The 15386-nt window shown below is 52.9% G+C and overlaps 1 protein-coding gene across 1 annotated transcript in view; it reads right to left on the bottom strand.

Annotated features, from left to right (window-relative positions):
• LOC125107025 (uncharacterized) overlaps window positions 1–15386 on the bottom strand; it is a 25694-nt gene extending 10308 nt beyond the window's left edge. Inside the window, exons 1-3 of the mRNA XM_047741584.1 lie at window positions 15292–15386; window positions 12101–12337; window positions 3393–4271 (exon numbers count right to left, since the gene is read on the bottom strand). Coding sequence (XP_047597540.1) covers window positions 3419–4271; window positions 12101–12337; window positions 15292–15386 — 1185 coding nt within the window. The 3' untranslated portion in view covers window positions 3393–3418. The remainder of the gene's footprint in view (window positions 1–3392; window positions 4272–12100; window positions 12338–15291) is intronic.

The following is a 15386-nucleotide window of genomic DNA, read 5'->3' as shown; positions in this document are numbered from 1 at the left end:
CAACCGAAACCCTCCCCACAAAGAAAAGCCCAGGGTTAGAGGGTGTCATTGGTGAATTCAAACATTTTAAGGGGAATTAACTTCCCAAACTCTTCCAAAAGATAGAAGAGGAAACACTCCTAACTCGTCACTGATTCTAAAGCCAGAAAGACACTACGAGAAAAGCACGGCCCAATCCAGGATCGCGAGGACAGATCCGAAACCCTCCACAAGCCGCTAGCCCGCCGAACCGGACGCACACCGAGGGGCTCCCGCGCCGTGACCCAGCGGGGAACGCAAGTGTGATCTGACACACAGACACCGACCAACGTGACCACAGCACAGCTATCAGGCGAGGAGGAAGGAGACGCGTGAGCATCTCCGTGGGAGCAGGAAAAGCATTTGACAAAATCCAACGGTCTTTCATGATAAGGACACTCGGTAAACTGGGACTAGACGGGAACTTCCTTGCCATGACAAAGGTCGTTCACACATGACCAACTCACAGCGCGTCATACTCATCGGTGAAGGACTGACAACTTTATCCTAAGCTCAGCAGCAGGACAGCGAGGCCCCCTTTCAACTTTCGAATGGTCCTGACAGCGCCAGCCAGCGCGGCTAAACGGGAAACCGGTGTGAAAGCCGTTGAAATTGGCGAAGAATTCAATTCCCTCTACTTGCAGATGACGTGACTCTATATGCAGAAAACCCTGAAGACTCCCACAGAAACACTTTCAGAGCCAACAGATGAATTCTGCAAAGTTGCAGGACGCAAAACCAACACACACAAGCCAGTTGCGTCTCGCGCGCTTGCAACGAACGATTGTAAACGGAAATTAAATCAGCGATTCCGTTGACAACAGCATCAGCATCCGTGTTCTAGGGATCCTCAGAAATACTTCAAGCCAAGGAGGAGAAGCCTCGTGCACTGACAGCTACAAACAGTGCTGAGAGAAATGCCAGCAGACGGAAATTAACAGGTCTGTGTTCGAGGACTGAAGACCGACTGGTGGGCACTGGCCACCGTGGGCTGCGGATTCAAAGTGATCTCCTCAACAATGTTTTTGAAGAAATAGAAGAATCTATTTTAAAATTCACATGGAGGGGCGCCCAACTGCCTCGGTCAGTAGAGCGCATGACTATTGATCTCAGGGTCGTGGGTTCAAGCCCCACACCAGGTGTAGATTACTTAAATAAAATAAATCTTTAAAATAATAATAATAAATTCATATGGAATTACAAGGACCTAAACAGACAAATAATCTTGAAAAAGAACAAAGAGGACTCACACTTCCTGATTTCAAACCTTGCAACGGAACTACAGTAATCAAGAGTGTGGTGCTGGGACAAGGAGTAGACCGATCCACCGACGGGACAGAACGAAGGGCAAGAAATAACTCTCATGGGTGCGGTCGGTTGCTTTTCAACAAGGTGAAAAGACCATTTCAGTGGAAAGGGCCGTCTTCCCGGCAAGCCGTGCTGGAGGAAGGGCAGGTGCACACACGGAGGATGAAGCTGCGCCCTCCCCACGTGTCCGTGCCCCGGTGAACGGACAGACACAGTGTATGCATCCACGCGAGGGCCTGCTGGTCGCATGGACACTCACCACGTCCTGAGACACTGTGGCGTGGGGGGACCCTGCAGGTGTTATGCTCAGTGAAGCCAGACCCGAAACGCCATAGACCGCTGACGCTCCCCACGTGAACTGTGTGCCTCTGCACATGCCGAGCAGCATGAAGTGGACCAACCCGCACCGCGGCCCGAGGCACGGGGGACCCTAAGCCACCGTGTCACCGCACAGAGTTTTTGTTTGGAAACGGGTGGTGGTAATGGCGCACAGCACTGCGGCTGAACCGGTTGCCGCTGACTTGTGCACTTAAAATCATCAAAGTGGACATCTTTCTTATGTGCATTATACTGCAATAAAACTTTTTTTTTCAAAGACTTAATTTTTTTTAAGTAATCTCTACCTCCAGTACGTGCCTCTGACGTACAACTCGGAAAACCAGTTGTGACTCTGCCAACCCAGTGAGCAATAAAACAGTTTCAAAAAGGACTTGACAGCACCCGTGGGATTCAGTTTATTGTGGATTTACCCGGTGAGGGCGGTCATTGTGGTGGTTACTTCCTCTCATTCAAAGAAAGATCTGAAAGTTCTATTTCTGCAATGGCTCATCATAACTTGGAGCCAGGCCTTTGCGTGAAAATCCCAAGACAGGGAAGAGGGTCTGTCTTCCCGGCTGCTTACACTTCAGAGACAGCTTTGAGACTATTGAGCAAAACACTGCCGGATTGTAAAACCAGCCAGATGCTTGTTTAGCTTTTCAAAAAGTTTGCATCCATCTCAAAAGGAGCAGAAAGGGGCAGCTGCGGGGCTCAGTGGGTTAAGCCTCTGCCTTCGGCTCAGGTCATGATCTCAGGGTCCTGGGATTGAGTCCACATCGGGCTCTCTGCTCAGAGGAGAGCCTGCTTCCTCCTCTCTCCCTCTCTCTGCCTGCCTCTCTGCCTTCTTGTGATCTCTCTCTGTCAAATAAATAAATAAAATCTTAAAAAAAAAAAAAGGAGCAGGAAGAATTGACTGGTTTTCTAAAGGAAATGCTCTAAGAGACCAGAGAGTTCCATTTTGACACCAAGGAAAATTCACGTGTAGATTGCATTTATGCTTACAACACGTGGAGGAAGAGCGTTAGGGGAGCGGGAAGAGTCAGTGCAAAGGCCCAGGGGTGAGTCCCGTGAAAGGAGGTGGAGGGAGCAGGCCCGGGGAAGACGAGGGGCAAAGCCGTCCTCCCATTGGTGAGGAGTGGGCTTGCATCCCCAGTGCAGGGAGTACGGGGTCTAGGAATCTGTGCGGCACTGAGCAGGGGTGCGGCGGACGTACAACAGGGAAAGAAGAGCAGATCCCAGCCGCTGCGGTAGCCCAGCGAGAGGCCAGGTGGTCGCCAAGGAGGTGGGGACGTACCGGCAGACTCCGGGGGGCGGGGTGGGGGGTGGTGTGTGCTGTAGCTGGAGCTGTGGGGCGAGGGCGGGGGCGGGGCCTTGCTCGGAGCCCGGGGCGGGGCGGGGCGGGGCGGGGCGGGGCGGGGCCAGGTGACCTCGTGGCCATTCCCCTGACTCCCCTGTCCCCCCAAGCGATTCTGAGGTCTGGCTCCGGCCGGGTCTCGGGGGGCAGCCTGGAAGGACGCAGGTGCCCCCGGGGGAAGCAACGGGCACTGGCGGGCTGGAGAGAGGGAGCAGCTGCGGGGGAGCAGCCGGTGACCCCGGGGTGCGCCCGCGGCTGGGAGGGGAGCTGCCCGGGGGGGAGGAGGATGGGGCTCGGCTGCAGCCCCGGAGGGCGAGAGTAAGGGGCCGCGTCTGTCGTGAGGAGGGGGCTGCCGGTGAGACCTCCGAGTCTTGCTGGGGCGGACTTAGGGGACCCGGGAGGGCGCTCCGAGGCTCTCCCTCAGCCCCCGACCTCTGCTCTCCGGCCCTTATTGGGGAAACGACTTGAGGACACCTCGTTTTTCTCGGGCCCCCGGATGCCCTTGCAAATGGCTCGCTCTCCGCCGACCTGTCCCAGACCCGCCTTCACCCGGGCGGGACCGCGGGGTGGGGGCGCCCACGGGGACCAGCTGCGGGCGCAGGCGCAAGGCCGTGCCGGGCAGAAGGGGTCCCCGGGGGAGGCGAGCCCGTCACCCCCGCGGGAGACCTCGCGGCGAGAGGACGCCCGGCGCGCGCGGCAAGTGCCCGGAGCGCACCTCCCTCCGCGACGTGTTCCGTCCGTCGCGCTCGAGTTACCCGTCCCGCTCCGCGCGGTGCTGCAGACCCGGCGCGGCGGGGTCATCGCTCCCCAGGCCCAGAGCAGCCGCCTCGCCCCAGCTCCCCCTGCTCTGGCTTCCCAGGCACCCGCGCCCCAGCGTCGCCCGCTGGCAGCGTCCGGGTCCGCGAGTCCGGGGCGCCGCATCCACGCGCCCGGCGCTGCCCCTCTCGCGCGGCCTGTCGCCTCGCGGACTCCTCGCGCGGTGGTGCGGGCCCAGAGCTCGCGCGTCTCCCGCCGGAGCGGCGCCCCGCGGTGTGGACCTAGGGCGGCGGGCCCACTCTCCGCCGTCCGGGTTGTCCCCGCTTCGACGAAGCCCCCGCCGCGTTCACGCGCGCTTCGTGGAGCATCTTCGGTTCCGCGGGTCGCGACAGTCTCGAGAAGCGCGCGGAGACCACGTCCCAGGGGCGCTGTGCGGCCGCTGCCCCGGGTCCGCACCCGCCACCCTCGGCTTCCCGGGCTGCGTCCTGAGTCTGCGTCCTGGCCCGCTCCCCGGAGTCTGCTGGAGCCCGGCGCCTTGCCACCACCCCCACCCCCCCGGCCTCCTCGGTTCGGGACGTTCGCGTCCGTAAACTGTGTTGCTCTCTGCGTGCTCGGCGTCCAAGTCCCCCTAGGCTATGTGAGTTCACAGCAGCTGGGTCACTCTCATGACAGCATCTTTGCGGAAACAAAGATTTTTAATGTTGATGATGCCTAATTTATGTTTTTTCATTTATGCATTGTGAAGCATTTGTACAGACCCTTCGACTAGCCCCATGTCATGATGATTTCCTCCTGTTTCCTCGTCTGTTACCTGCACTGTCTGGCCGGCGTTCAGGCCCAATATTCCCTCTGAGTTTACCTTTGCAAAAGGTGCGACGTGTAGGTAAAGGCTCACCTCTTTGCACGGGGTTGACTACTAGTTCCCATCCCTCTGCTGAAACAACTGTTGTCCTCCACTGAGCTGTCTGGCACAGGTGTCAGAGACTTCCATGGGTCTGTTCCTGTTTCCCTCTGGAGGCACCCACCACCAATATCACAGTCCTGGTTACTGGAGCTGTGTTACATTCAAGTAGCAGTTTGGTTCTTCTCTGTCAAATTCTTTGAGTCATTCTGGTTCCAACACCCTTACATATAAATTTTAGAATTTGCTTGTCTATGTCTATAAAAAAAAATCTTGCCAGAACCTTGCCTAAGTGATGTGTCAAATCTATAGATCACTTTGGGGAGAATGGATGTCTTTATTATGCTGAGCCTTCAAATTCATGAACATGGTGAGTCTATTTATTTTGATCTTATCTGATTTCTTTTTTTTTTTTTTAAGATTTTATTCATTTGTTTGACAGAGACAGAGAAAGCAAGAGATAGAATATAAGCAGACGGAGTGGGAGAGGGAGAAGCAGGCCTCCCGCTGAGCAGGGAGCCCAATGTGGGGCTCAATCCCAGGACCGTGGGACCATGACCTGAGCCAAAGGCAGACGCCTAATGACTGAGCCACCCAGGCACCCCTTATCTGATTTCTCTCAGTAGAATTTTCTAATTTTCAGTGCTGAGAACCTTTACAAATTTTGATAGATTTACACCTAGACATTTTTGGGAGCTAATAAATGCTAACATTCTTAAATTTTTGGTCTCCAATTATTCGTCACTTGTATGTGGGAATACGATTGATTTTTATGTGTTGAGCTTGTATTCTTGCTAAATTCATTTATTGATTCTAAGAGTTTTGTTCTTTTTCTTTTTTTAATAGATTCCTTGGGATTTTCTACATAGATAACCATGTTGTCTGCAAATAAGGACAGTTTTATTTTTCTTTTCCAACCAATATGCCTTTTATTTCCTTTTCCTGCCCTATCACACTGGCTGGAACTCTAGCACTGTGTTGAGTAAGAGTCGTGAGAGAGAGCCACTCTTGCCTTGATCCCAGTCTAGGGAGAAGCATCCAGTCGGTCACGTGAAGTATGATGTGAGCTGTAGGACTTTTGTCAATGCCTTTTTTCGAGTTAAGGAAGTTTGCTGGGTATGGAAATCTGCACTGGCGATTCTTCTCTTACAGCACTGGAAAGACGTACTACCCACGGGAAACCCAGTCATTCCAATCATTGTTTTGTAGGTGACACATCATTTTTCTCTGGCTCCTTTAAGACTTTTTCCTTGGTTTTAGTTTTCAGCAATTTGATTATGAAGTGTCTTAGTGTGGATTTCTTTCAGTTTTTCCAGGACGGGATTTCCTCTGCCTTTTGAATCTTAAGTTTGTCTTTCACCAAACTTGTGAAGTTTTCAGACGTAATGTCCTTAAATATTTTCAAGCTCCACAGTTTCTCTCCTCTCTTTCTGGGACTCCAGTGACACAAACACAGCCCTATTCTTGTTGTCCTGTGGGTCCCCTAGACTCTGTTCATTTTTCTACATCTTTTTTCTCTCTGTTCCTCAGACAAATTTCTGTTGTTGTGTCTTCAAGCTCATTGATTTCCTCCTGTCGTCTCCATTCCAGTCCTGAATCCATCCTGTGAAGGTTTTCCCCCTCGGTTATTCTACTTTTCAAATCCGAAATTTACGTTTGCTTTTTCTTTATGTCTTTCTCTTGGCTGAGTCATTCTATTTTAGTATTTGTGTCAAGACCGCTTGCCGTTTGCATAAAGCTGCTCCGGAGTCCCTGTCGGGTCACTCCCACACGGGCGGCGGGGATCACACCATTGGCATCTACTCCCATTTGCCACATGAGTTGAGACTTCCGTGGTTTTCTCGTGCCAGGTGATTTTCGTTTCTATCCTGGACATTTTGAGTGTTGTATCATGAGACTCTGGCTCTCCCACCTGCCCCTCAGAGAATGTGGATAGTGCTGCTCTGGTCTCCTGTGCGCTGCGGTTCCCGTGTCCGCTGGACATCCCAAGTCTCTGCAGCTCTGATCAGGGCGGTCCTGCACGAGCACCGCCTCGTGGTCACTCTGAGACTTAGGCCACGGTCAACCTAGCAGGCCAATTCGCCAGCTATTCCATCTGCTGGCAAGGTGACCCCCACGCACCTGTGGATTAGTGGTGAGGCCAGGAGTCCAAACCTTAATCTCCTGGGCTCGTTTCCCTCCATTTGTTTCTCTCCATTATCTTCCTGGTACATTCCAGTTACCTGAGGTTCCCTTTTCCTCCAACCAGAAACTGTCCACTTCTGCATTTGTGACGCATTTGGGGCCAAATGGCAAGAGGACATGGAAAAAAGGCTGCTAATGAGCAAGTTCACCGAGGTTCCAGGATCCAAGAGGAGTACACAGATATCAACGGCATTTTAAAAAAATATTTTATGTATTTATTTGAGAGAGAGTGAGACAGAGAGCATGAGAGAGGGGAGGGTCAGAGGGAGAAGCAGACTCCCCATGGAGCAGACAGCCCGATGCGGGACTCGATCCTAGGACCCTGGGATCACGACCTGAGCCGAAGGCAGTTGCTTAACCAACTGAGCCACCCAGGTTCCCACAACAGCATTTCTTTACATTACCCATGATTAATCCCACAATAAAATTGAGAAAATAATTTCACTCACAACAGAAAGAAAAGAATAAAATACCTCAGAGTAAGTTTAATAAAAGGAGTGTAAGACTTCTACACTTAGAACCACACAGCATGTCTAAATAAATGGAGACATCTTATGTTCCTGGACTGGAAAACTCAATATTGTTAAAATGGCGATATTCCCCAAACTGATTAATAACTTCAATACAATCCTTATCAAAATGAGAGTGTTTGAGGTTCTTTTGGCAGAAATTAGCAATCTGATCACAAAATTTGTTTGGACATACAGAGGACAGAGGATAGCCAAGCAATTTTGAAAAGGAACAAAGTTGGATAATTTACAGTTTCCAATTTAAGAAGTTACTATAGAGCTACAGCAATAAAGACGGTGTGTTCTGGCATAAAGACTGACATACAGATCAACGGACCAGAATGGAGAGTCCGAAAATAAACTCACAGGTTTATTGACAATTGATTTTTGGATAAAGGTGCCAAGGCTTTCACTGGGGAAAAGGAGACTCTTCAGCAAATGGGGTATAAAATTGGAAACCCAGGTAAAAACTGGCAGTTAGACCCCTACCTCACACTACACACAAAAATTTAACTCAAAATCCACCAGAAACCCAGATGGAGAGCTAAAGCTATAATACTTTGGAAAGGAAACATAAGAGAAAAATCTGTGGGACCCTGAGATAGGCAATGTTCTTAGGTACAGGCCAAGAGCAGGGTCTGTGAAAGAAAACCAGATGGATCAACAGCACAGATCTCAGCTTCGAATGACAATAGTGAGAAAATGAAAACTGGCACAGAATGTCGGCAGATCGTATACAACAAGCAGTTTGTACTCAGAACACCCGCAATGCGGACATGAGACAAACATTCACTTAGGGGTGCCTGGAGGGCTCTGTCCTCGAGGCGTCTGCCTTTGGCTCGGGTCATGATCTCAGGGTCCTGGGATGGAGCCCCGCGTCGTGCTCTGTGCTCAGTGCGGAGTCAGCTTGGGTTCTCTGGCTTGCCCTCTGCCCCTCCCCCCACTTGTGAGCGCTACCTAAAATTAATAAATATATAAAATCTTAAAAAAAAAAAAAACCAAAACCAGACAAGGATCCCATCAAAAAAAAGAACTACAGACCAATATCCTTGATGAACACCGATGCGAAAATTCTCACCAAAATACAGGCCAATAGGATCCAACAGTACATTAAAAGGATTATTCACCACAACAGACTGGGATTTATTCTGGGGCTGTGAGATTGGTTCAACATCTGCAAATCAATCAATGTGATACAACACATTAATATAAGAACAAGAACCATATGATACTCTCAATAGATGCTGAAAAAGCATGTAACAAAGTCCAGCATCCCTTCCTGATCAAAACTCTTCAAAATGTAGGGATCGAGGGCACATACCTCAATATTATCAAAGCCATCTATGAAAAACCCACAGCGAATATCATTCTCAATGGAGAAAAACTGAAAGCTTTTCCCCTAAGGTCAGGAACACGGCAGGGATGTCCATTATCACCACTGCTATTCAGCATAGTACTAGAAGTCCTAACCTCAGCAATCAGACAACAAAAGGAAATTAAAGGCATCCAAATTGGCAAAGAAGAAGTCAAACTGTCACTCTTTGCAGATGATATGATACTATATGTGGAAAACCCAAAAGACTCCACTCCAAAACTGCTAGAACTTGTACAGGAATTCAGTAAAGTGTCAGGATATAAAATCAATGCACAGAAATCAGTTGCATTTCTCTACACCAACAACAAGACAGAAGAAAGAGAAATTAAGGAGTTGATCCCATTTACAATTGCACCCAAAACCATAAGATACCTAGGAATAAACCTAACCAAAGAGGCTAAGAATCTATACTCAGAAAACTATAAAGTACTCAAGAAAGAAATTGAGGAAGACACAAAGAAATGGAAAAATGTTCCATGCTCATGGATTGGAAGAACAAATATTGTGAAAATGTCTATGCTACCTAAAGCAATCTGCACATTTAATGCAATCCCCATCAAAATCCCAACCATTTTTTTCAAAGCAATGGAACAAATAATCCCCAAATTTATATGGAACTAGAAAGACCTCAAATAGCCAAAGGAATATTGAAAAAGAAAGCCAAAGTTGGTGGCATCACAATTCCGGACTTCAAGCTCTATTACAAAGCTGTCATCATCAAGACAGCATGGTACTGGCACAAAAACAGACACATAGATCAATGGAACAGAACAGAGAGCCCAGAAATGGACCCTCAACTCTATGGTCAACTCATCTTCGACAAAGCAGGAAAGAATGTCCAATGGAACAAAGACAGCCTCTTCAATAAATGGTGTTGGGAAAATTGGACAGCCACATGCAGAAAAATGAAATTGGATCATTTCCTTATACCACACACGAAAATAGACTCAAAATAGATGAAGGACCTCAATGTGAGAAAGGAATCCATCAAAATCCTTGAGGAGAACACAAATACAAGACAGCAACCTCTTCGACCTCAACTGCAGCAACTTCTTCCTAGAAACATCACCAAAGGCAAGGGAAGCAAGGGCAAAAATGAACTATTGGGATTTTATCAAGATCAAAAGCTTTTGCACAGGAAAAGACACAGTTAACAAAACCAAAAGACAACTGACAGAATGGGAGAAGATATTTGCAAATGACATATCAGATAAAGGGCTAGTATCCGAAATCTATAAAGAGCTTAGCAAACTCAACACCCAAAGAACAAATAATCCAATCAAGAAATGGGCAGAGGACATGAACAGACATTTCTGCAAAGAAGACATCCAGATGGCCAACAGACACATGAAAAAGTGCTCCACATCACTCGGCATCAGGGAAATACAAATCAAAACCACAATGAGATCCCACCTCACACCAGTCAGAACGGCTAAAATTAACAAGTCAGGAAATGACAGATGCTGGCGAGGATGCGGAGAAAGGGGAACCCTCCTACACTGTTGGTGGGAATGCAAGCTGGTGCAACCATTCTGGAAAACAGCATGGCGGTTCCTCAAAAAACTAACAATAGAGCTACCCTATGACCCAGCAATTGTACTACTGGGTATTTACCCTAAAGATACAAACGTAGTGATCCAAAGGGGCACGTGCACCCGAATGTTTATAGCAGCAATGTCTACAATAGCCAAACTATGGAAAGAACCTAGATGTCCATCAACAGACGAATGGATAAAGAAGATGTGGTATATATACACAATGGAATACTACGCAGCCATCAAAAGAAATGAAATCTTGCCATTTGCGACGACGTGGATGGAACTAGAGGGTATTATGCTGAGCAAAATAAGTCAATCAGAGAAAGACAATTATCGTATGATCTCCCTGATATGAGGAAGTGGAGATGCAACATGGGGGGCTTGGGGGGTAGGAGAAGAATAAATGAACCAAGATGGGATTGGGAGGGAGACAAACCATGAGAGACTCTTAATCTCACAAAACAACTGAGGGTTGCCGGGGAGGAGGGGTAGGGAGAGGGTGGTTGGGTGATGGACATTGGAGAGGGTATGGGCTGTGGTGATTGCTGTGACGTGTGTAAACCTGGTGATTCACAGACCTGTACCCCTGGGGCTGTTAACACATTATATGTTAATAAAAAATTAAAAATTATTAAAAAAAAAAAAGACATAGACTTTGGGCACCTGGGTGGCTCAGTGGGTTAAGCCTCCACCTTCAGCTCAGGTGGTGATCCCAGGGTCCTGGGATCAAGCCCCGCATAGGACTCTCTGCTCAGCAGGGAACCTGCTTCCCCCCTCCCTGCCTGCCTGCCTCTTTGCCTACATGCGATCTCTTTCTGTCAAATAAATAAATAAAATCTTTGAAAAAAAAGACATAGGGCGCCTGGGTGGCTCAGTGGGTTAAGCCACTGCCTTCGGCTCAGGTCATGATCTCAGGGTCCTGGGATCGAGGCCCGCATCGGGCTCTCTGCTCAGCAGGGAGCCTGCTTCCCAATCTCTCTCTCTCTCTCTCTGCCTGCCTCTCTGCCTACTTGTGATCTCTGTCTGTCAAATAAATAAATAAATAAATCTTTAAAAAAAAAAAAAAAGACATAGACTTAAAATTTTTGTGTGTATTTTACCACAATTAAAAAGAAATAGAGGGCGCCTGGGTGGCTCAGTGGGTTAAGCCGCTGCCTTCGGCTCAGGTCATGATCCCAGGGTCCTGGGATCAAGTCCCGCATCGGGCTCTCTGCTCAGCAGGGAACCTGCTTCCCTCTCTCTCTCTGCCTGCCTCTCTGCCTGCTTGTGATCTCTGTCTGTCAAATAAATAAATAAAATCTTTAAAAAAAAAAGAAATAGGAATTTAAAAATAGTAATAGTGAGACTAACAACCAAGTAAAAAAAATAGGCAAAAAAAGTTATTAGACATCTAACCAATGAAGGAGGGGGGAAGTTGGGCATCTTCTTGGGTAAAATGTCTCTCCCAGTTTGGAAAGATGTGCAGCATCATTAGTTACTGGGAAAATCCAAATGGAAAGTCAGCGCAGCAGCACCTCCGACCCCCGGGACAGCTGGGACCAGAAGGAAGGGTGGTGACAAGCGCAGACGGGGGTGTGGAAGGCGGGAGTCCCTGCGCGGTGCTGCGGGGCAAGTAAGAAGTCAGCACATACTCGCCGTGGGTCCGCGCTTGCCCATGGGCCGTGACACACGCGCGCACAAGAACTTGCACGTGGGGGCTCCCGCGGCTTTATTCCAACACGGAAAACAACCCCAACCCCATCGCTGGTGAGCAGATGCGCACAGCGCGGTGCAGCCACGGCCAGCGCTGTCGGCGAACCCTTGGGCCTGAGCCTCGGGACACGGCGACAGCAGCCCCACCCGCGGCCCCCACCCCGCGCCCGTGGGGGTCCCCGCAGGCAGGTGCGGAGCGCGGGAGAGCGGGTGCTGGGGCACGAGCGGCGCGGCAGGGGACCGACGGCTGCACCCCTGCGGCGGCTGCACCCCTGCGCCGAGCGTGGGAGCGTCCTTGAGTCGTGCAGCGCGGCCGAATCCCACGGCGCGCGAGTCACCTCCGTGAGCGGCTCCCGAGGCCGCTCGAGCTTCCCACTTAACTCTCTGTGGAGTTGGAGGTGGCTCGGAGAGAGCCTGTGAGGAATTCTGCTTCTCCGGGAAAGTGTGGTCAGCCCCCAGCGGGAGGCCCCAGGGCGCCCTGCCTGCGTGGGACCCCCCAACCCTGCGGCTTCCTGGAGCCACACGCACCTCACACGCCCCGCACCCCACACCCCACACACCGAACACACACACATACACACGCACCCCACACATGCTCCACACCACACCCCTCCCACACACCTTACACACACGCACCCTGTACACCACACACACACCCCACACACCACACACACCTCCCACATACACACACATCTCACACACCCCTCACACCCCCCACACCACACACACCACATATACCACACACACACCTCATACCACACATCCATACACACCCCACACACACTACACACACCACACACACATACACACATGCACACTGCACGGTGTGTCTACCTTCTTGTGCACTGGACAGAGGCCCTTGTGGGGGGACTCCATGTGTGGGGACCTCGCAGACCTTGGCCAGCAGGGGAGGGCCACAGGGGAAAGGGGTGGGGGCTGGCGCTAGGGGCTTGACCTCCTGGTAGTGAGCAGGAGGAGACCCCAGGCCCAGGAGGTGCTTTCCCCCAGATGCACGGAGACCTGGGCAGTTGCTCTCTGCTGGCCTCCCCATGTGGGAGCAGAGGGGGCTGGGGTGGTCTGAGGAGGTTGGGGACCCCCGGGTGGGGGCCAGTGGGGGCCGGCCTATGTGTTGTCACTTGGGCTCCGGTGGTAGAGGAGGCTAGGGGTGGCTGACCGGGCCAGCAGCTACACAGGTGGATGGCAGGTGTGAGGGGAGCAGAAACAGGGGGCCTGAGGGGAGTGGGGAGCAGGACCCAGGAGGTGTGACCCCCGGAAGCGTCCAGGCACAGCATCCACGATGGTGGCCTGGGGGAGGGAGCATGGGTGGCGGTGGACTTCGGCCCAAGGACTGGGTCACAGTGCCCTCTGCCCTGGGGCCTACCTGCCTCCAGGCTGGGGCTCCTCCACTCCTGCCCCCTGGTCTCCAGAGACGGGGCCACTGAGGCAGGCCGGTGATAAAGGCGATGGCCACTGTGGCCCACGTGGCTGTGTGCGCACACCGGGGGCTAGCACCAGCTCAGCGTCTTCCTCCCTGAAGCCTGGCGGCCTCCACTGGACCTGGGGATGACCTGTCTTCACCTCCTTTGTGCCCAAGAGGGAGTCAGGTGAGGGCAGCCAGCCGGCCCAGAACCAGGCTTTCTGTGGGTCGCGGGCTGGACCCATGGTCCTGGAGACAGTGCTCCAGCCGGTCCTCCCCTGCGGCCTGGCCTGCTTCCCTGTGCCGGGTGGTCAGACCCTGCTGCCCCCGGCCCCCCATCTGCCGGTACCAGAGCCCCAGCCGGCCAGCTCAGGGTGCCCACGGCTCATCTGCCCATTAGCTCTCGATAGCTCGGGCTGCAGCCTGGCATGGGGTCAGGTGCGGGCAGGCAGAGTGGCCAGGGCCTGGTGACCACGTGCAGGGAGAACAGGGACAGAATGTCCCAGAGACAGGGCCTGGGTATGGGGGTGGGGAGGTCAGTGGACCGTGGCTCTGAGTCCACAGCTGTCCCCAGGCCTCCAGCTCCCCGCTCAGCACAGGGCAGGAGGAGGTCAGGTCGGGGTAGGTCGGCATGGGCCAGTGCATAGCCTCATGCACTGATCTGAGCCAGAGCTGTCTTTAGTCGGGGGTGGGGAGCCATTGTACGTGCCCTGGGGGGCTTCCCGGGTGTGTGGGTGGGCTCTCCTGGGCCGCCTTCTCTCCTTGGGTCCCACCGACCTTCCACCTCCAAAAGCACCCAGAACCCAGCCCACTGTGCTCCTGGAGGACTCCTCCTCGCCCGAGTGCTGAAGACCCCCAGGCCCACTCTGGCCACAGGTTGCCTGCATCTGGCCCCTCCATGTCCGTCTCTTACCCACCTCCACCCTCCCCTCCCCTGAGATCTGGTCGATGGCCTGTATGCCCCGCCCCCATGTCCCCCCTCCTCACCTCCTCACTCCTCAGGTCCCCTTGCCCCCTGGACACCATCTCCTCTTGCTCAGATCGCAGCCCTCTGGGAACCCCCTTCCTAGGACCTGGATGCCCTCGGTGGCTCCCGGAGGGTGGGCTCCGCTAGGCCCGGGATGCACCAGTGGCCCAGGGACATTCTTGAACACCCTCTGGGGCTTCAGGCCATCCCTACACATGGGCCCACAAGCCTGTGTGCCCCAGCCCCGGTCCATGGGTCATGGCCACCATGTGCTGAGAGGCCCAGGCCAGCACAGCCCAGTGGGCAGAACCTCGCTCCACGGCCCAGGGCACACACAGCCTTCCTGTCTGCTCCCCAGCCCCGCAGGCCCTGAGCCCAGGCAGCCACAGCGGACAGGGCAGGGGATGGGCCGCACTCCACCCAGACCAGGTCCCGCACAGGAGCACACACACGGGTCATGTGTGTGGATCTGCTCACAACGCACACTCAAATGCACACACGCACCATTTTTGTGGTCCCATGGGTCCTCCTGGCCCTTTCTGGACTCCGGGACCCGCAGCAGCCCCTGCCCCACTCCAGAGTTAGCCCCGGCCCCGGGGCAAGCTGAGGGGCCTGATCTGGTCCCTGGCAGTGGGACGCCTGTCCACCATTCTGGCTTGTTGAGAAGGGCGCCGTGGGCTGTGGCACCTGCGGGCCGTCCCTGCTCTGTCCCACCCCCTGCCTCCTAGCAGGAGGAGGGAGGCCGAGTCTGCCCCAGAGTTCTGGTCAGGGCCTCAGCTCACCCTACGTGTAGCAGGTTGTTGGGGGGGGGGGATTCAGGCCACAGAGCAGAGCTGGGGAAGAGCCCCGGGGACTCTGCAGCCCCCACCACCGCCCCGCTCCGTGCCCGCCGTCTTGTTCCTCTGTTGAGTGAGACAGGCCTGGGCTCCTCTCTCTGCCTTGGGGTCTTCGCACCTGATGTCCCCTCTGCCGGAGCCCCTCTCCCTGGCTTCTGCAGAAAGGCTGATGGTGACCCCTGGAATCTCGCGGTCACACCCGAACACTATCAT

Source organism: Lutra lutra, chromosome 8 (assembly GCF_902655055.1).
Source record: "Lutra lutra chromosome 8, mLutLut1.2, whole genome shotgun sequence".
NCBI lineage: Eukaryota > Metazoa > Chordata > Mammalia > Carnivora > Mustelidae > Lutra > Lutra lutra.
The sequence above is the reverse complement of the archived record's forward strand: the minus strand, read 5'-3'. Positions and strand labels throughout refer to the sequence as shown.